The 20,061-nt window shown below is 62.8% G+C and overlaps 1 protein-coding gene across 1 annotated transcript in view; it reads left to right on the forward strand.

Moving 5' to 3' along the window:
- The first annotated feature begins 297 nt into the window (after positions 1 to 297).
- POLR2A (RNA polymerase II subunit A) overlaps positions 298 to 20,061 on the forward strand; it is a 41,131-nt gene continuing 21,367 nt past the window's right edge. Inside the window, 18 exon segments of the mRNA XM_066985160.1 lie at positions 298 to 590; positions 1,362 to 1,494; positions 2,408 to 2,544; positions 4,118 to 4,291; positions 5,428 to 5,709; positions 6,612 to 6,773; positions 7,348 to 7,568; positions 8,622 to 8,754; positions 9,583 to 9,707; positions 11,422 to 11,632; positions 13,266 to 13,475; positions 14,640 to 14,808; positions 15,061 to 15,155; positions 15,712 to 15,915; positions 16,466 to 16,688; positions 17,448 to 17,631; positions 18,398 to 18,569; positions 19,400 to 19,505. Coding sequence (XP_066841261.1) covers positions 501 to 590; positions 1,362 to 1,494; positions 2,408 to 2,544; positions 4,118 to 4,291; positions 5,428 to 5,709; positions 6,612 to 6,773; positions 7,348 to 7,568; positions 8,622 to 8,754; positions 9,583 to 9,707; positions 11,422 to 11,632; positions 13,266 to 13,475; positions 14,640 to 14,808; positions 15,061 to 15,155; positions 15,712 to 15,915; positions 16,466 to 16,688; positions 17,448 to 17,631; positions 18,398 to 18,569; positions 19,400 to 19,505 — 3,031 coding nt within the window. The 5' untranslated portion in view covers positions 298 to 500.

A 20,061-nucleotide genomic window follows, 5' to 3' on the forward strand; every position in this document is an offset into this window, starting at 1 on the left:
CCGGGGCTGCGCAGGCCCGGGGCGCGGAGCGCGGCTTCGGCAGTTTCCGGCAACTTCCGGCAGCCTTCGGCGTAAGGGGGCGGGGCCAAGCCCGTTCGGGCGCCTCCTGAATTATTCATCAGCCGCCCCCACCGCCGGGGAGAGGGGGGCCGCGCGCCCTCCCGCCGCCCTCCCAGCGCTCCTTTCGCCGCTGCCCCCCCCGCGCCGCGCCGCCGAGTGGAACGCGCCGGCCACGCCCCGTTCCCCCCAAGCCCCGCCCCGAGCGCGGGGCGAGGCTATATAAGACCGCGCTGCGCGTACCGACGTTCTGTCGCGCCGGGGAGCGCGGAGCGGCCGGAGCGGAGGCGGGGGGGTCCCGCTGGGGCGCTCGGGGCCGTGCGGGGGCGCCGCGGGGCCGGTGGCCTCGCCCCCATCCGCATCCCCGTGTCGGGGGTCGCGGCCGGCTCTCGGTGCGTAGCGGGGGCGGCTCGGGGCCGCGTCCCCCCCCCGAGGCCGGCGCCATGCACGGGGGGCCGCCGTCGGGCGACAGCGCCTGCCCGCTGCGCACCATCAAGCGCGTCCAGTTCGGGATCCTGAGCCCGGACGAGATGGTACCGGGGGGCCGGGGGCGGGGGGGGGGGCGCCGGGGGCACCGGGCCGGGAGCGGGGCAGGCCCCGGGGCACCGAGAGCGGAGGAGAGAGGGGCCCCGGCCGCGCGCAGGGCCCGGCGCCGGGCAGCGCCCCCAGGAGGCCGGGGGGGGAGCGGCGACGGGAAGGGGCGGGGGGGGCCTGGGGGGGTCCCGGCGGGGCCTAGAACCGCTCCGGGGTCCCTGGGGGGCCTTGGGGGGGGTCTTAAAGGGACGTTGGGGGGTCCCTGGGGGTCTGCGGAGGGGCCTGGGGGGTTCTGGAGCCTGGCTGGGGTCGCTGAGGGCAGTTTGGGGGCGACCTGGGGGTTATGGGGCCATGGGAGCACCTTGGGGTGCTCTGGGGGTGCCCGGGGGGGGTCCGAGAGGGGCTTGGGGTGCTTGGGGTCCCTTTGGGGGTCCCCAGCGGTGCTTTAGGGACACTTTGGGTTGCCCTGGGTGGTTTTGGGGTGCCGTGGGGGTTCCTTGGGGTCCCCGGGGTGCCCGCCCAGGGGCATTGGGGTCCCTGGGGGCCTTTTGGGGTGCCCCGGAGCTGTGTCAGGGTCCTGGGGTCCCCAGGGAGTTATTGGGGTGCTCGGGGGTCTTTGGGGGGGCTGGGGGCCCCCTTGGGGGCATTTTGGGGTGCCCAGGGGGGTCCCACAGGGTTTTGGGGGCATGGAGGAGGGTCCCACAGGGTTTTGGGGGGGATTTGGGGTTTTTGGGGCGTTTTGGGGTCTCTGACGCTCTCTCCCCCCACAGAAGCGGATGTCGGTGACCGAGGGGGGCATCCGGTACCCCGAGACCACCGAGGGGGGGCGGCCCAAGCTGGGGGGGCTGATGGACCCCCGGCAGGGCGTCATCGAGCGCACCGGGCGCTGCCAGACCTGCGCCGGTGAGGGGGGGGCCACGGGGCGGGGGGGGGCACCCCATTTTGGGGGAGGGAAACCCATTTGTTTGGGGGGGTTAACCCCATTTTTGGGGGGGAAGGGAACCCCATTTTGGGGGGGGAACCCTACTGGCGGGGGGGTTAACCCCATTTTTTGGGAGGGGACCCCATTTTTTGAGGGGGGAGCCCCATTATTTTGGGGGAGGGAACTCCATTTTTGGGGGGGGTGGGGAACACCTCTTCAGAGTTAACATTTTTGGCTGGAAAAGCTGCAAATCCCCAGTTTTCCCCCCAGAGTTGCATGATCCCCCACGGACCTGCCCTGCCTCCAATTTTAGGTTGGGAACCTAAAAGGGGGGGGGCCCCCACAGCCCCCCCAAACCCCATTTTTTGGGGAGGGGGGGGGACACTTTTGGAGTGAACATTTTTGGCAGGAAAAGCTGTAAATCCCCAGTGTTCCCCCCAAAGTTGCTTAATCCCCCCCAGATCTGCCGTGTGTCAAATTTTAGGCTGGGAACCTAAAAGGGGGGGCCCCCTGACCCCGTTCTTCCCCTCCCCAAAACCCCATTTTTTGGGGGGGAGGACACTTTTGGAGTGAACATTTTTGGCTGGAAAAGCTGCAAATCCCCAGTTTTCCCCCCAGAGTTGCCTGATCCCCCCCCAGAACTGCCCTGCCTCCAATTTTAGGCCGGGAACCTAAAAGGAGGGGCCCCCCAACCCCATTTTTCCCCTCCCCCAAACCCCATTTTTTGGGGGGACGGGACACTTTTGGAGTTAACATTTTTGGCTGGAAAAGCTGTAAATCCCCAGTTTTCCCCCCAAAGTTGCCTGATCCGCCCCAGAACTGCCCTGCCTCCAATTTTAGGCTGGGAACCTAAAAGGGGGGGGCCCCCCTGACCCCATTTTTGCCCCCCCCCAGGTAACATGACGGAGTGCCCGGGGCACTTCGGGCACATCGAGCTGGCCAAGCCCGTGTTCCACGTGGGCTTCCTGGGCAAGACGATGAAGATCCTGCGCTGCGTCTGCTTCTTCTGCTCCAAGCTGCTGGTGGACGCGGTGAGGGGGGGCGGGGGGTTTTGGGGCCAAATCCCGGGATTCGGGGAGTCGCGTCTGGGGATTGGGGGGGGCGAATCCTGGGGGGTTGGGGGCGAATCCTGGGGGGTTGGGGGGGGAAATCTTGGGATTCAGGGAGGGGAATCCTGGAACTAGGAGGGGAATCCTGGGTTTTGGGGGTGATATCTGCGAATTTTAGGGGCAAATCCTGGAGTTTTGGGGGAAAATCCTCGGGGTTTGGGGGGGGGGGGAATCTTGGGATTCGGGGAGGCGAATCCTGGAACTGGGAGGGGAATCCTGGGTTTTGGGGGTGATATATTGGAGTTTTGGGGGCAAATCCTGGAGTTTTGGGTGGGATCCTGGGATTTTGGGGGGAATCCTGGAATATTGGGGACAAAATCCTGAGTTTTGGGGATGATATCCTGGAGTTTTGGGGGGCAGATCCTGGGATTTTGGGGGTGCTATCCTGGGATTTGGGGGGCAAAATCTTGGGACTTGAGGGTGATACAGGGGAGTTTTGGGGGGATTCCTGAAGTTTTGGGGGGGGAATCTTGGGATTTGGGGAAGCAAATCCTGGAACTGGGAGGGGAATCCTGGATTTTGGGGGTGATATCTTGGAGTTATGGGGAAAAATTCTGGAGTTTTGGGTGGGATCCTGTGATTTTGGGGGGAATCCTGGAATATTGGGGACAAAATCCTGAGTTTTGGGGATGATATCCTGGAGTTTTGGGGGCAGATCTTGGGATTTTGGGGGTGATATCTTTGAATTTTAAGGGCAAATCCTGGAGTATTTGGGGGGGAAAATGCTGAAATTTTGGGAGCGAAATCCTGGGGTTTTGGGGATGATCTGGAGTTTGGGGGGGGGGGGGGGGAATCCTGGATTGTGGGGGTGAGATCCTGGGATTTTGGGGGCGAGTCCTGGAGACTTGGGGGGAAATCTTGGGATCTGGGGAGGCAAACCCTGAAACTGGGAGGGGAATCTTGGATTTGGAAACCTGGGATTTGGAGGTGATATCTTGGGATTTTAGGGGCAAACTCGGGAGTTTTGGGGGGGGGGGATCCTGGACTTTTGGGAGTGACATCCTGGATTTTGGGGGTGAGATCCTGGGATTTTGGGGGTGACATCTTGGAATTCTGGGGGCAAATTCTGGAGTTTTGGGGGTGATACCCTTGAATTTGGAGCAAATCCTGGAGTTTTGGGGGTAAATCCTGAAATTTTGGGGGCGATCCTGGGATTTGGGGGGGGAAATCCTGGAATTTGGGAGTGATACCTTGAAATTTTAGGGGCAGATCTGGAGTTTTTTGGGGGAAATCCTGGGATTTTGAGGGCAAAATTCTGGCATTTTGGGGGAAATGCTGGAATATTGGGGGCAAAATCCGGGATTTTGGGGGCAATCTTGGGAGTTTTGGGGTGAAATCCTGCAATTTGGGAGGGAATCCCGGTATTTGGGGACTCCATGGGGCTGAGCCGTTGCCTGGGCTCCACCTCCTCTTCGTCCCCAAACCTGTCCCCACGGAAGGGAGGCAGCAGGGGCGTTTGGGATCCCCCTGTGACCCCAGGGCTGTTCTCTGGCAGAACAACCCCAAAATCAAGGACATCCTGGGCAAGTCGAAGGGGCAGCCCAAGAAGCGGCTGACACACGTCTACGACCTGTGCAAGGGGAAGAACATCTGCGAGGGCGGCGAGGAGATGGACCACAAGTTCGGGGTCGAGCAGCCCGAGGGTGACGAGGACCTGACCAAGGAGAAGGTGCGGACCCCCCCCTTTTATCCCCCATTAACCCACCTGTACCCCCTTTATCCCCCCATTAGCCTCCTTGTATCCCCTTCATCCCTCCTGTACCCCTTTTAGCCCTCATTACCCCACCCCATTAACCCCCTTATCCCCCCATTAAGCCCTGTGCCCACTTTATCCCCTCCACGTGCCCCTTTATTGCTCCCGTTTCCCCCCCACTTCCTCTGTTAACCCCCACGTGCCCCCATTCTCTCCACTGACCCCTCTGTACCCCCTTTATCCCCCCATTAACCCCCTTAACGCTCCCATTAAACCCCCCGTACTCCCTTCATCCCCCATTAACCCCACGCACCCCCAGTTTCCCTCCATTAGCCTCTCTGCTCCCCCCATGTGCCCCCATTCCCCCCCACTTCCCCCTGTACCTCCTTTAACTCCCTTTTGCCCCCCATTCCCACTCATTAGCCCCTTTGTACCCATTTTATCCCCCATTAACCCCCCATACCCCTTTTATCCCCACATTTCCCCCATTAATGCCCCTGTACCCTTTTTACACCCCCATTAACCTCCCCATAACCCCCGTACCCCGTTATCCCCCCATCCCCCTCTGTACCTCATTCCCCCCCATTCCCCGCTGTACCCCATTATCCCCCCTTCCCCTCCCTGTACCCCCTTCCCCTCCCTGTACCCCCTTCCCCTCCCTGTACCCCATTATCCTCCCCTTCCCCCCGTTATCCCCCCCATTATCCCCCCTGTACCCCTTTAACTCCCCGTTATCCCCCCCTTCCCCCCATACCCCATTAACTCCCCATTATCCCTCCTGTACCCCTTTAACTCCCCATTGTCCCCCCTGTACCCCATTAACTCCCCATTATCCCCCCATTGTCCCCCCTGTACCCCTTTAACTCCCCGTTATCCCTCCCTTCCCCCACTGTCCCCCATTATCCCCCCCTTTCCCCCCCATACCCCATTAACTCCCCATTACCCCCCCTTCCCCTCTGTACCCCATTATCCCCCCCTGTACCCCATTATCTCTGTTTCTCCCCCTGTACCCCATTATCCCCTCATTCCCCTGTACCCCATTAACTCCCCATTATCCCCCTGTTCCCCCCGCCCTGTTACGCCCCCCCTAACCCCCCCGTGTCCCCCCCCAGGGCCACGGGGGCTGCGGGCGGTACCAGCCGCGCATCCGGCGCTCGGGGCTGGAGCTGTACGCCGAGTGGAAGCACGTCAACGAGGACTCGCAGGAGAAGAAGATCCTGCTGAGCCCCGAGCGCGTGCACGAGGTGCTGAAGCGCGTGTCGGACGAGGAGTGCTTCGTGCTGGGCATGGACCCCAAGTTCGCGCGCCCCGAGTGGATGGTGTGCACCGTGCTGCCCGTGCCGCCCCTCGCCGTGCGCCCCGCCGTCGTCATGCAGGGCTCGGCCCGCAACCAGGTGGGCTTGGGGTCGGGGGGTTTTGGGATCAGGAGCTTGGGGGTTTGGGGGTTTTGGGGTTTGGGATGTTCAGGGCCAGTTTGGGGGTGGGGGAGGGCTTCTGTGCCGCCCCTCGCCGTGCGCCCCGCAGCCGTCACGCAGGGCTCGGCCCGCAACCAGGTAGGGTTTGGGGGTCGGGGGTTTTGGGGTCAGGGGTTTTGGGGTTAGAGGGTTTGGGGCTTTGGGGTTTTGGGCTTTGGGGGTTAGAGGGGGGTGGGGTTTGGGGGTTAGAGGGGGGTGGGGTCTTTGGGGGGCTTTAGGGGGTTGGGGGGGCTTTGGGGGGCTTTAGGGGGTTGGGGGGGCTTTGGGGGGCTTTAGGGGGTTGGGGGGGCTTTAGGGGGTTGGGGGGCTTTGGGGGGCTTTAGGGGGTTGGGGGGGCTTTGGGGGGCTTTAGGGGGATTTGGGGTCAGGGACTGTGGGGCTGGGAGTTTCTGGGTTAGGGACTGTGGGGTGGAGGGCTTGGTTTTGGGGGGCACTTTGGGGCTTGGGGGAGCTTTGGGGTCAGGGGATGCCAGTCTTTGTGTTTTGGTTAGGGCACGCTTCATTTGGGGCTTTTTGGGGTTGGGGGGGGCATTTGGTGTGAGGTTTGGTTGGGGGAATGCCAGTGTTTGGGGTTTGGTTGGGGTTCAGTTGGGGGAGCACTTGGTTTGGGGTTCAGTTGGGGGGCCGCTTGGTTTGGGGTTCGGTTTGGGGGACGCCAGGTTTGGGGTTCGGCTGGAGGAACGCCAGCGTTTGGGGTTTGGGGGCCCCCTGGGTTTTGGGGCTGGGGGAGCACCCTGCTTTTGGGGCACCGTGGGGGAGCACCCCGGGCCCTTTTGGGGTCCCTTTTGGGGCGCTGACCCCCCCCCGCGTCCCCCCCCCAGGACGACCTGACGCACAAGCTGGCCGACATCGTGAAGATCAACAACCAGCTGCGGCGCAACGAGCAGAACGGGGCGGCCGCGCACGTCATCGCCGAGGACGTCAAGCTGCTGCAGTTCCACGTCGCCACCATGGTGGACAACGAGCTGCCCGGGCTGCCCCGCGTGAGCACGGGGGGGGCCCGGGGGGGGGACGCGGGGTGTGGGGCAGCTCCCTGAGCCCCCCACGTGGCCACCGACCCCCCCCAAGTGGCTACCGTGGTGGACAAGGAGCTGACGGGGGGCTCCTGGGGGTTTGGGGTAGGTCCCTGACCCCCTATATGGCCACCATAGTGGACAAGGAGCCACTGGGGTGGGCACGGGGTGTAGGGCAGCTCCCTGAGCCCCCCACGTGGCCACCGACCCCCCCCAAGTGGCTACCGTGGTGGACAATGAGCTGCCAAGGGGGTCCCAGGGGTGTGGGGCAGCTCCCTGACCCCCCTCATGTGGCCACTGACCCCTCCATGTGGCCACCATGTTGGACAAGGAGCTGATGGGGGGGTCCCGGGGGTGTGGGGCAGGTCCCTGACCCCCCCATGTGGCCACCGACCCACCCCACATGGCCACCAACCCCCCTGTGTGGCCACCGTGGCGGACAAGGAGCCGCCGGGGCTGCCCTGCGCGACCACGGGGTCCTTGGAGGAGGGTGCTCCGGGCCCCCCCTCATGCCCCTGACCCCCCCTCGTGCCCCCCCCCCCAGGCGATGCAGAAGTCGGGGCGCCCACTGAAGTCGCTGAAGCAGCGGCTGAAGGGCAAGGAGGGCCGCGTGCGGGGCAACCTGATGGGCAAGCGCGTGGACTTCTCGGCGCGCACCGTCATCACGCCCGACCCCAACCTGGCCATCGACCAGGTGGGCGTCCCCCGCTCCATCGCCGCCAACATGACCTTCGCCGAGATCGTCACCCCCTTCAACATCGACCGGTGCGCGGGGGGGGGGCACGGGGGGGCTGGGGGATGCAGGGGGGGGGTGTGGGGGACGTGCGGGGTGTGGGGGACGCGGGGGGGGACGGGGACATGGGGGTGGCGCGGGGGGGACGTGGGTGGGAGGCGTGTGGGGGACAGGGATGTGGGGGGGGCACAGGGGACATGGGGGGGCACGTGGGGGGGATGATGGGGGACGTGGGGGATGGGGGACATGGGGGGGACAGGGGCAGGACACGGTGGGGGACAGGGGGTGTGGGGGAGGACGGGATATGGGGGACAGGGATGGGGGGGACAGGACATGGGGGACATGGGATGGGGGACAGGGGGGGATGATGGGGACATGGGGGGGTGGGATTTGGGCTGGACAGGGGGATTGTGGGGGGGACGGAGGGGACATGGGGGGGATGGGGGATGCGTATGGGGGACCAGGAACATGGGGGACAGGGCACATATGGAGGGATGCGTATGGGGGAGGGGTATGGGGACAGGGATGTGGGGAGGACAGGGGGGTGCTTATGGGGACAGGGACGTGGGGGGACACGGGGAGGACGTGGGGGAGACGGGGAACGTGGGGAGGTGTGTGGGGGACGGGGGACAAGAGGGGACGGGGACAGGGTTGTGTATGGGGGACAGGGGCACGTATGGGGACAGGGACATGGGGGAGGATGGGGGGCGCGTATGGGGGATGGGACATGGGGTGACGTGGGGGAAGATGGGGTTGGGGGATGGGGGGGCATGGGGTGACACGTGTGGGACACGTGGATAGTGGGGGGGCACAAGTGGGACACGGGAGCACGGAGGGACATGGAGGGAGCGTTGGGGACACGGGGACGTCTGTGGGGTGTGCGGGGACAGGGATGGAGCGGGGGGGACATGGGGGGCGTTTATGGGACGTGGGGGGACACAGGAGGGTGGGGGGGGCGTGGGACGCGTACGAACGACGCGGGGACACGGGGGGACGTGCGGGGACACGGGACACACGGTGACAAGGGGACACGGGGCCGAGGAAGGGCCCTGGGGACATTTGGGGACCCCCCCGTGCCCCCCCAGGCTGCAGGAGCTGGTGCGCCGGGGGAACAGCCAGTACCCGGGGGCCAAGTACATCATCAGGGACAACGGGGACCGCATCGACCTGCGCTTCCACCCCAAGCCCAGCGACCTGCACCTGCAGACCGGCTACAAGGTGCCGCGGCCCTAAATCCCGCTGTGGGGTCGCCTGTGGGGTTTGGGGGGAGCCCCGGGGGCTTTTGGGGTCTGGGAGCCAGTTGTGGGGGGTTTTAAAGGTGGTGGGGTTTGGAGGGGAGCGTTGGGTTTGGGGTGTGGGGAGAGCTTCGCGTGGTTGGGGCCGCTCCTTGTGTTGTAGGGCCAGTCCCTTTGCTTTGCGGTTTTTAAAGGATTATGAGGATTTGGGGAGAAATGTTGGGTTTTAGGGTTTGCAAAGAGCTCTGGGTTCTAGGGCTCGATCTTTGGGTTTGGGAGGTCCCTGCTTTGGGGCTTCCTGAGAAGCAGTGAGCATTTGGGGTGTAATGGGGTTTGGGCTGTTGAAAAGCAGTGGTTTTTAGGGGGAAGCCACCCCAGTTTGGGGCCCCCTTTGGGGTTTGCAGAGAGCCCCCAGGGGCTTTTGGGGTCCGGGAGCCAGTTTTGGGGGGTTTTAAAGGTGGTGGCGGTTGGAGGGGAGCGTTGGGTTTGGGGCGTGGGGAGAGCTTCGTGTGGTTGGGGTCACTCATTCCCTTTGGGGTTTTTAAAGGGTTACAGGGATTTGGGGTGTAACATTGGGTTTTAGGGTCCCCAAAGAGCTCTGGGTTTTAGGGCTCGATCCTTGGGTTTGAGGGGGGAGCTTTGGGTTTGGGGCGTCCCTGGTTTGGGGCTCCTCGAGGAGCTGTGAGCATTTGGGGTGTAATGACGGGGTTTGGGGTGTCGAAAAGCAGCGGTTTCAGGGGGGAGCCTGCAGTTTTTAGGGGGACCCGCCCCGGGTTTGGGGTTTTTGGGGTGACGCGGGCTGTGTCCCCAGGTGGAGCGGCACATGTGTGACGGGGACATCGTCATCTTCAACCGGCAGCCCACGCTGCACAAGATGTCCATGATGGGGCACCGCGTGCGCATCCTGCCCTGGTCCACCTTCCGCCTCAACCTCAGGTACCTGCGCCGCCCCAAAACGGCCCCAAATGGCCCCAAAATGGCCCTGCGATCCCCAAAACGGCCCCAAACCCCCCAAAAAACATCCCCGTGACCCCCAAATGGCCCCACGGCCCCCCCCAAAACATCCCTGCAACCGCAAAATGGTCCCATAACCCCAAAACCAGCCCCAAAATGTCCCCACAATCCCCAAAATGGCCCCCAAACATCCCCATAACCCCGAAATGGCGCTGCGACCCACAAATGGCCCCACTGCGGTGCCCCAGGACCCCAAACCTGCTGCACGGTGGGTATGCGGTGTCCCTAAATTGTCACCGTGTCCCCAAACCTGCCCCGTGACGGGCTCCTGGTGTCCCCAAACCTGTCTTGGTGTCCCCAAACCTGCTATATGGCCAGTGTCCTATCCCTGTCCCCAAACTTGTTCCTAGACAAGTTGTAATTGTCCCTAAACCCTTTCCAGTGTCCCCAGACCCGCCCCCTGACGGGTACCATGCATACTGAAGCTGTCACAGCGTCCCCAAACCTGCCTCAGTGTCCCCAAACTGGCCCCACAGCAGGTTCCCAGTGTCCCCAAAGCTGCTCCAATGTCCCCAGACTTGTCCCTGTGCCCCAAACCCTCCCTGTGGCAGCTCCCCAGTGTCCCTAAAACTGCTCCAATGTCCTCAGACCCACCCTGTGACAGATCCCCGATGTCCCCAAAGTTTTCCCTGTGCCCCAAACCCTCCCTGTGACAGGTCCCCAATGTCCCCAAACATGTCCTAGGGCACCCAAACCCACCCCATGACAGGTCCCCAGTGTCCCCAAAGCTGCCCCAACATCCCCAAACTTGTCCCTGTGCCCCAAACCCACCCCTTGACAGGTCCCCAGTGTCCCTAAAACTGCTCCAACGTCCCCAAACTTGTCCCAGAGCCCCCAAACCCCCCTTGTGACAGGTCCCCAGTGTCCCTAAAGCTGCCCCAATGTATCCAAATTCATCCTAGGGCCCCAAACCCACCCCGTGACAGGTCCCCAGTGTCCCTAAATCTGCTCCAATGTCCCCAGAATTGTCCCAGAGCCCCCAAACCCCCCTTGTGACAGGTCCCCAGTGTCCCTAAAACTGCCCCAATGTCCCCAGAGTCGTCCCTGTGCCCCAGACCCACCTTGTGACAGGTCCCCAGTGTCCCTGAAGCTGCCCCCACGTCCCCAAATTTGTCTTTGTGCCCCCAAATCTGCCCCATGACAGGTCCCCAGTGTCCCTAAAACTGCTCCAATGTCCTCAGACCCACCCTGTGACAGATCTCCGATGTCCCCAAAGTTGTCCCTGTGCCCCAAACCCTCCCTGTGACAGGTCCCCAATGTCCCCAAACATGTCCTAGGGCCCCCAAACCCACCCCATGACAGGTCCCCAGTGTCCCTAAAACTGCTCCAACGTCCCCCAAACTTGTCCCAGAGCCCCCAAACCCACCCCGTGACAGGTCCCCAGTGTCCCTAAAACTGCTCCAATGTCCCCAGAATTGTCCCAGAGCCCCCAAACCCCCCTTGTGACAGGTCCCCAGTGTCCCCGTAGCTGCCCCCACCTCCCCAAATTTGTCTTTGTGCCCCCAAACCCACCCCGTGACAGGTCCCCAGTGTCCCTGAAGCTGCCCCCACATCCCCAAATTTGTCTTTGTGCCCCCAAACCCACCCCGTGACAGGTCCCCAGTGTCCCTAAAACTACCCCAATGCCCCCCCGCAGCGTCACCACCCCGTACAACGCGGACTTTGACGGGGACGAGATGAACCTGCACCTGCCGCAGTCGCTGGAGACGCGGGCGGAGATCCAGGAGCTGGCCATGGTGCCGCGCATGATCGTCACCCCGCAGTCCAACCGTCCCGTCATGGGCATCGTGCAGGACACGCTCACCGCCGTCCGCAAGTTCACCAAGCGCGACGTCTTCCTCGAGCGCGTGAGCACCCTCGGGGGCTTTGGGGTGGCCCCCAGGGGATTTGGGGTGGCCCTCGGTACCCCCTGAGGCTTTAGGGTGGCCCTCGAGGGGCTTTGGGGTGGCCCCTAGGGGCTTTAGGATGTCCACTGAGGATATAGGGTGGACCTCAGGGGATTTGGGGTAGCTGCCAGGGGGTTTGGGGTGGCCCTCAGGGGTTTTGGGGTGGACTCTGAGGTTTTGGGGTGCCCCCTGAGACTATAGAGGGGCCCTCAGGGGTTTTAGGGTGGCCCCTGAGGCTTGTAGGGTGGCCCTCGGGGGTTTTGGGGTGGACTCTGAGGTTTTGGGGTGCCCCCTGAGACTATAGAGTAGCCCTCGGGGGTTTTAAGGTGGCCCCTGAGGCTTGTAGGGTGGCCCTCGGGGCCTTTGGGGTGGACTCTGAGGTTTTGGGGTGCCCCCTGAGACTATAGAGGGGCCCTCAGGGGTTTTAGAGTGGCCCCTGAGGCTTATAGGGTGGCCCTTGGGGGTTTTGGGGTGGTTCTCAGAGGGTTTGGGGTGACTCTTGAGGCTATAGGGCAGCCCCCAGGGGCTTTTTGGTGGCCCTCAGGGGTTTTGGGATGGCTGCTGGGGGGTTCAGGGTGGCCTCTGAGTCTATAGGGTGGCCCTCAGGGGGCTTTGGGGTGGCCCTTGAGGCTTTAGGGTGGCCCTCAGGGGGCCTTGGGGTGGCTCTTGGAGTGTTTGGGGTGGCCTCTGAGGCTTTAGGGTGGCCACAGGGGGGCTTTGGGTTAACCCTTAAGGCTAAACAGTGGCCCTCAGAGGCTTTGGGGTGGCCCCTCAGGCTATAGGGTGGTCCTCAGAGGGTTTGGGGTGGCCCTTGGAGGCTATAGGGCAGCCCCCAGGGGCTTTGGGGTGGCTCCTGAGGCTATAGGGTGGCCCTCAGGGTTTTTGGGATGGCTGCTGGGGGGTTCGGGGTTGCCTGTGAGGCTTTGGGGTGGCCCCCGGGGGCTTCAGGGAGCATCTTTGTGGTGTGGCAGGTAGGATTTGGGGTTGTTGTGGGGCATCCCTGACCTGTAGGGTGAATTTAGGGCGTTTTGGGACCTCATTTGGCTATGGCAGGTAAGATTTGGAGTGCTTTTGGGGCATCCCTGACCTATAGGATATATTTAGGGCATTTGGGGAGCACCTTTGTGTTGTGGCAGGTAGGATTTGGGGTGGTTTGGGGGCATCCCTGACCTACAGGATTAATTTAGGACGTTTTGGGAGCATCCCTGATTTATAGGATGTATTTAGGGTATTTGGGGAATGCGGTTGTGTTGCGGCAGAAAGGATTTGGGGTTGTTGGGGAGCATCCCTGACCTATAGGCTGAATTTAGGGCATTTGGGGAGCACCTTTGTGTTGTGGCAGGTAGGATTTGGGGTGGTCTGGGGACATCCCTGATCTGTAGGACGAATTTAGGGCATTTTGGGAGCACACTTGGTTATGGCGGGTAGGATTTGGGGTGCTTTTGGGGCATCCCTGCCCCGTAAGAACGCTTCGGGACATCGCGGGCCTACCTGGGAGCTCCAGAGCGACCCCGTTAGGACCCTGGCGGGGCGTCGCCGCCCCTCGGGGGTTTTGGGGTGCCTTTTGGGGCCGCTGAGGGTGCCGTCCCTGCAGGGCGAGGTGATGAACCTGCTGATGTTCCTGTCGACGTGGGACGGGAAGGTGCCGCAGCCCGCCATCCTCAAGCCCCGGCCGCTGTGGACGGGGAAACAAATCTTCTCCCTCATCATCCCCGGGCACATCAACTGCATCCGCACCCACAGCACCCACCCCGACGACGAGGACAGCGGGCCCTACAAGCACATCTCCCCCGGGGACACCAAGGTGGGGGCTTGGGGGCACCCTTGGGTGCTCCGGGGGGGGTTGAGGGGGAGCTGCGAGGGGCTGGAGAGGCCCCGGGGGGGTTTTGGGGTGGGTGAAAGGAACCAGGGGGTTCTGGGGGGTTTTGGGGTGGGTGAAAGGAGCAGGGAGCTTCTGGGGACACCAAGGTGGGGGCTTGGGGGCACCCTTGGGTGCTCTGGGGCAGGTTGGGGGGGAGCTGCGGGGGGTTGGAGAGGCCCCCGGGTGGGGGTTGGGGTGGGTGAAAGGAACCAGGCGGTTTTGGGGTGGTTTTGGGGTGGTTTTGGGGTGGGTGAAAGGAGCAGGGAGCTTCTGGGGACACCAAGGTGGGGGCTTGGGGGCACCCTTGGGTGCTCTGGGGCAGGTTGAGGGGGGGCTGCAGGGGTTCCGAGAGCCCCTGGGGAGCTTTTGGTGTGGTTTTGGGATGGGTGAAAGGAGCAGGGGGCTTCTGTGGGGTTGTGGGTACGAAACTTGGGTGGGCGATGGGTGCTGTGGGGGGGCTGGGTGGGAGGTGGGGACAGTCTGGGGGGCTTTGGGGTGGTTGGGGGGATGTTCTGGGGGGACCTGGGGGTGGTCTGGGCGGATTGGGGGGATGTGGGGGTGGTCTGGGGAGCTTTGGGGTGATTCTGGGGTGGTTGAGGGGCATAGGAATGGTCTGGGGGGCTTTTGGGGCAGCTTTAGGGTGGCTGTGGGGACAGTCTGGGGGCTTTGGGGAGGCTATGGGGTTGTTGCAGGGACGTGGGGATGGTCTTGGGGGGCTTGGGGGTGGCTCTGGGGTGCTTTAGGGTGGTTGTGGGGACAGTATAGAGGGTTTGGGGTAGTTGGGGGGACGTGGGGAAGGTCTGGGGGGCTTTTGGGGTGGCTCTGGGGAGAGGTTGGGATTTGGGGTGGCTCTGGGGGGTTTTGGGGTTGTTGGGGGAACATGGGGAAGATCTGGAGGGCTTTTGGGGTGGCTCTGGGGGGAGGTTGTGGGCATTTGGGGTGGCTCTGGGGGGCTCCAGGTTTTCAGTAGGGAAGCGCTGGCCGGGCAAAGGGATCCGGAGGGGTTTGGGGGAAACGCAGAAGCACCTTTGGGTGGGTGCCAGGTGCCGGGTGCTGGGGGGAGGGGTCGTGTGCCCCCCCCCCTGAAGCCCCCCGCCCTCTTTGCAGGTGATCGTGGAGAACGGGGAGCTGATCATGGGCATCCTGTGCAAGAAGTCGCTGGGCACGTCGGCGGGCTCGCTGGTGCACATCTCCTACCTGGAGATGGGCCACGACACCACGCGCCTCTTCTACAGCAACATCCAGACCGTCATCAACAACTGGCTGCTCATCGAGGGTGCGTGGGGCGGGGGGCGCGGGGGGGTCACGTCCCCGTTTGGGGGGCAAAACGGGGTCCTGGGGGCACAGGGACCTCGTGGGAGCCGCGTTTCGCGGTGAAATTGGGGAGCTGGGGGGCTTCGGGGGCTGCTGGGTGCATTTCTGGGCATTGGGGGCTTTGTTTTTGCACCCTTATGGGGTCAGGAGTTAGGGGGGGTGCACTCCGGGGTGGGGAGCGCCCCCCCCGACCCCCTCTCGTTCCCACCGCCAGGCCACACCATCGGCATCGGGGACTCGATCGCGGACGCGAAGACGTACCAGGACATCCAGAACACCATCAAGAAGGCCAAGCAGGATGTCATCGAGGTGGGGGGCGTTTTTGGGGGGCTTCTGGGGCTGTAGGGTGGCCCTCAGGGGATTTGGGGTTGCCTCTGAGGCTATAGGGTGGCCCCCAGAGGGTTTTGGGGTGGCCCCTGAGGCTTTAGGATGGCCACGGGGGGGCTCTGGGGTGGCCCCTGCTACTTTTGGGGGGCTCCTAGGGCTTTTGGGAGGCTTTTAGGGAAGCTCCCGGGGCTTTTGGGGGCTGCTCCCCTGGGGTTTTGGGGGTGTTTTGGGGCTGCTCCCTAGGCATTTAGGGGGCCGCTCCCTGGGGCTTTGGGTGCAATTTTGGGGCTGCTCCCTGGGCATTTTGGGGGGCCGCGTCCTGGGGCTTTAGGGGTGTTTTGGGGGGCTGCTCCCTGGGGTTTTGGGGGCCACTCCCTGGGGTTTTGGGGGCGTTTTAGGGGTTGCTCTGTGGGGATTTAGGGATATTTTGGGGCCGCTCCCTGGGGGTTTTGGGGGTCGCTTCTTCGGGATTTGGGGGTGTTTTGGGGGCTGCTCCCCGGGGTTTTTGGGGTGCCCTGCTGACATTGTGGGGTCGCAGGTGATCGAGAAGGCGCACAACAATGAGCTGGAGCCCACGCCGGGCAACACGCTGCGGCAGACCTTCGAGAACCAGGTGAACCGCATCCTCAACGACGCCCGTGACAAGACGGGCTCCTCCGCCCAGAAATCCCTCTCCGAGTACAACAACTTCAAGTCCATGGTGGTGTCGGGCGCCAAGGGCTCCAAGATCAACATCTCCCAGGTACGGGGGGGGTGCTTCCGGGGGCTTTTATGGGGTCTGGAGGTGGGCAGGAGGATCTCAGTGGGGTTTGGGATGGTTCCTGGGGGCTTTTGTATGCCTCTTTGGGGTCTTTATGGGAGGTTGTGGTGGTGGTGGGCTCCAAGATCAACATTTCCCAGGTATGTGGGGGCTCTGTGGGGTCTCAGGGGGCTTCTGTGGCGTCTGGAGGTGGTCAGGAGGATCTCAGTGGGGTTTGTTGAGGGTTCCTGGGGGATTTGGGGCACCTCTGTGGGGTCTTTATGGGAGGTGGTGGTGGTGTTGGGTGCCAAAGGCTCCAAGATCAACATCTCCCAGGTACGGGGGCTTCTGTGGGGTCTCGAGGTGGGCAGGAGGACCTCTGTGGGGTTTTGCGGACCTCTGTGGGGTCTTTATGGGAAGCTTTATGGCGGTGGGCACCAGGAGCTTGTACAAAAGCACCTCCCAGGTACCTTTGGGACCCCTCCAGGCATCTCGGGGGTCTGGGAGCTCTTGTTTTGGACCCCCCTGACCGATCCCACCCTCCCCCCCGCAGGTCATCGCGGTGGTGGGGCAGCAGAACGTGGAGGGCAAGCGCATCCCCTTCGGCTTCAAGCACCGCACGCTGCCCCACTTCATCAAGGACGACTACGGCCCCGAGAGCCGCGGCTTCGTGGAGAACTCCTACCTGGCCGGCCTCACCCCAACCGAGTTCTTCTTCCACGCCATGGGCGGCCGCGAGGGGCTCATCGACACCGCCGTCAAGACGGCCGAGACCGGTCAGCGCCCCCCCGGGACACCCCTGAGCCCTCCCCAGGGGACCCCAGTGTCCTTCAGGGCCACCCAACTATCCCCAGATGTCCTGCAGAACCCTCAAACAATCCCCAAAATCCTTCGGGACCACCCAAACTATCCCCAGATATCCCCCAGGGGACCCCAGAGTCCTTCAGGCCCCCCAAACTATCCCCAGATGTCCCCCAGGACCCTCAAACAATCCCCAAAATCCTTCAGGACCACCCAAACAATCCCCAGATATCCCCCAGGGGACCCCAGAGTCCGTCAGGGCCCCCCAAACTATCCCCAGATGTCCTCCAGGACCCTCAAACCATCCCCAGATGTCCTCCAGGGACTGTCAGAGTAGCCCATTACCCCCAAATCCTCCCCAGATGTCCTTTAGGGACTCCTGAAGTCCCTTAAAGACCCCCAAGCCCTCCCCAGATCTTCATGGACCCCCAAAGTCCCCCAAGACCCCCACCAAACCTTCCCCATATACCCCTCAAGGGACCCCGAGCCCTCCTCAGATGTTCTCCAGAGACCCCCCAGGACCCCCAAACCCTCCCCAGATGCCCCTCAAGGACCCCCAAGCCCTCCACAAGTGTTCTTAGGGACCCTTAGAGTCCCTCAGGGACCCCCAAACTCTCCTCAGATGTCCTCTAGGAACCCCCAAACCCTCCCCAAACGCCCCTCAGGGACCCCCAAGCCCTCCCCCTGCCCCCCCCATCCCCCCCCAGGCCTGACGGTGCTCCGGCCCCCCGCAGGGTACATCCAGCGGCGCCTGATCAAGTCGATGGAGTCGGTGATGGTGAAGTACGACGCCACCGTGCGCAACTCCATCAACCAGGTGGTGCAGCTGCGCTACGGCGAGGACGGGCTGGCCGGGGAGAGCGTCGAGTTCCAGAACCTCGCCACCCTCAAGCCCTCCAACAAGGCCTTCGAGAAAAAGTGAGCTCTCACCCCAACTTCTGGGGTCTCAAATCTCCTCCTCTGTGCAGTTTTGGGTCCGTTTTGGGTCCCTAAGATGCTTCTCCCTTGAACCGGACGCATTTTGGGGTCCCAAAGATGTTCTTTTCTTGAGTTTGGCCCATTTTTGGGTTCCCAAGCTGCCCCTCTCTAGAGAAGAGCATGTTTTGGGGTCCAAAATCTCTTCTTCCCTGCAGTTGGGTCCGTTTTGGGGTCCCCGAGATGCTCTTCCACTGAGTTTGGCCCATTTTTGGGTTCCCAAGCTGCCCCTCCCCAGAGAAGGGCATGCTATGGGGTCCCAAATCTCTGCTTCCTTGCCACTGGGTCTGTTTTAGGGTCCCCAAGATGCTCCTCCCTGGAACTGGGCACATTTTGGGGTCCCAAATCTCCTGTTCCCCACAGTTGGGTCCATTTTGGGGTCCCCAAGATTCTCTTCCCTGGAACAGGGCACATTTTTGGGGTCCCAAAGCTGCCCTTCCCTAGAGTTGGGCACATTTTTGGGTTCCCAAGCTGCCCCTCCCCAGAGAAGGGCACGTTTTGGGGTCTCAAATCTCCTCCTCCTTGGAGTTGGGCCCATTTTGGGGTTCCCAAGCCATTCTTCCTCAGAGCAGGGCCAATTTTGGGGTTCCCAAGCCATTTTTCCTCAGAGCAGGGCACGTTTTGGGGTCCCCAAGCCTCTCCTTCCCCGGCTCAGGACCCCGGGGCGGGGGTGACCCCGCACCCTGAGGGCTCCCCGTCCCCGCACCAGGTTCAAGTTCGACTACACCAACGAGCGGGCGCTGCGGCGGACGCTGCAGGAGGAGCTGGTCAAGGACATCCTCAGCAACGCGCACATCCAGAACGAGCTCGAGCGCGAGTTCGAGAAGATGCGGGAGGACCGCGAGGTGCTGCGCGTCATCTTCCCCACGGGGGACAGCAAGGTCGGCACCCCATAACGCCCCATTGCACCCCACAGTGCCCCACGGCACCCCGTTATGCCCCACAGCACCCCACACGGCCCCCCAGCCCCGTGGTCCTGTCCTCACCCCTGCCACTGCCCCTTTTTGGGGCCGCTGCCTGCCTCTCAGGTTTTGGGGTGCTGCCCCTGCTCCTCGTCCCCTTTTTGGGGTTCAGCCGCAGGCCACAAGCTCTTTGTGCACTTTAAGCACCTGTTTCAGGGTGCTTGCCTCTTTCTGGGCACAGTCTGTGTGTTTTAGGGGCACCGGGGAGCCAGCACCTCTTATTTTGGGGTAAGGTGGAGCCTGACCCTCTCTGTGCCCCCCTGATTTGGGGTTACTGTTCCACCCCTGCTCCTCGTCCCCTTTTTGGGGTGCAGCCACAGTCCACGAACCCTTCATGCACTTTAAGCGCCCGTTTTAGGGTGCTCACCCCTTTTTGGGCACAATCTGCGTCTTTTAGGGGCACGGAGGAGCCAGCACCCCTTATTTTGGGGTAAGGGGAAGCCCCTGGTGGTGCTGACCCTCTCCATGCCCCCCAGATTTGGGGTTACTGTTCCAAAATTCCCCCAAACTGGGGGCATTGAGCTGCCAGTACCCAGATTTTGGGGTGCTCCTGCAGGGGGGAGCTTCGATGGAGCTGTCCCCTGGAATTGGGCTCCCCATTTCAGGGGGCTGGGCCCCACTTCTTGGGGTTCAGGCATCCCTGTGGCCCTGTTCTTCGGGAGGGGGAGCTGATACCTGGTTTTGGGGGGCACTGATACGGTTTTTGGGGTGCTGATGTCTGTTTTTGGGGGGCTGCCCCCCCATTTCAGGTGGTGCTCCCCTGTAACCTCCTGCGCATGATCTGGAACGCCCAGAAGATTTTCCACATCAACTCCCGCCTGCCCTCGGACCTGCACCCGGTCAAGGTGGTGGAGGGTGAGTGGGGGGGCCCTGAGCCCCCACGGGTGTGCTGGGGGGGTCTTGGGACCCCCACGGTCCCCAGGGAGGTGCTGGGGGATTCGGGGACCATCACAGGGAGCTTGGGGACCCCCAGGAGGAGGGTTTGGGGGCGCTTGAGGACACTCAGAAGGTGCTTGGGGACTCAGAGACTGCTAGGAAGCAGCTTGGAGACCCCTCAGGAAGTTTTTGGGGCACTTGGGGACCCCCAGGAAGTTGTCGGGGCATTTAGGGACACTGAGAAGGAGCTTGAGGACCCCCAGGAAGGTTTTTGGTTACTTGGAGACCCTGAGGAAACAGCCTGGGGACCCCTAGGGAGGTTTTGGGGCACCTGGGGACACAGAAGGAGCTTGAGGACCCCCAGGAAGGTTTGGGGGCATTTGGAGACCCCCAGGAATCGGCTTGGGGACACTCAGGAAGGTTTTGGGGGAATTTTGGGGCACACAGAAGGAGCTTGAGGACCCCCAGGAAGGTTTTTGGGAACTGAGGTGACCCCCAGGGAGGTTTTGGGGCACTTGGGGACCCCCAGGGAGGT

The sequence above is a fragment of the Anser cygnoides genome, chromosome 31, assembly GCF_040182565.1.
Source record: "Anser cygnoides isolate HZ-2024a breed goose chromosome 31, Taihu_goose_T2T_genome, whole genome shotgun sequence".
Lineage (NCBI taxonomy): Eukaryota > Metazoa > Chordata > Aves > Anseriformes > Anatidae > Anser > Anser cygnoides.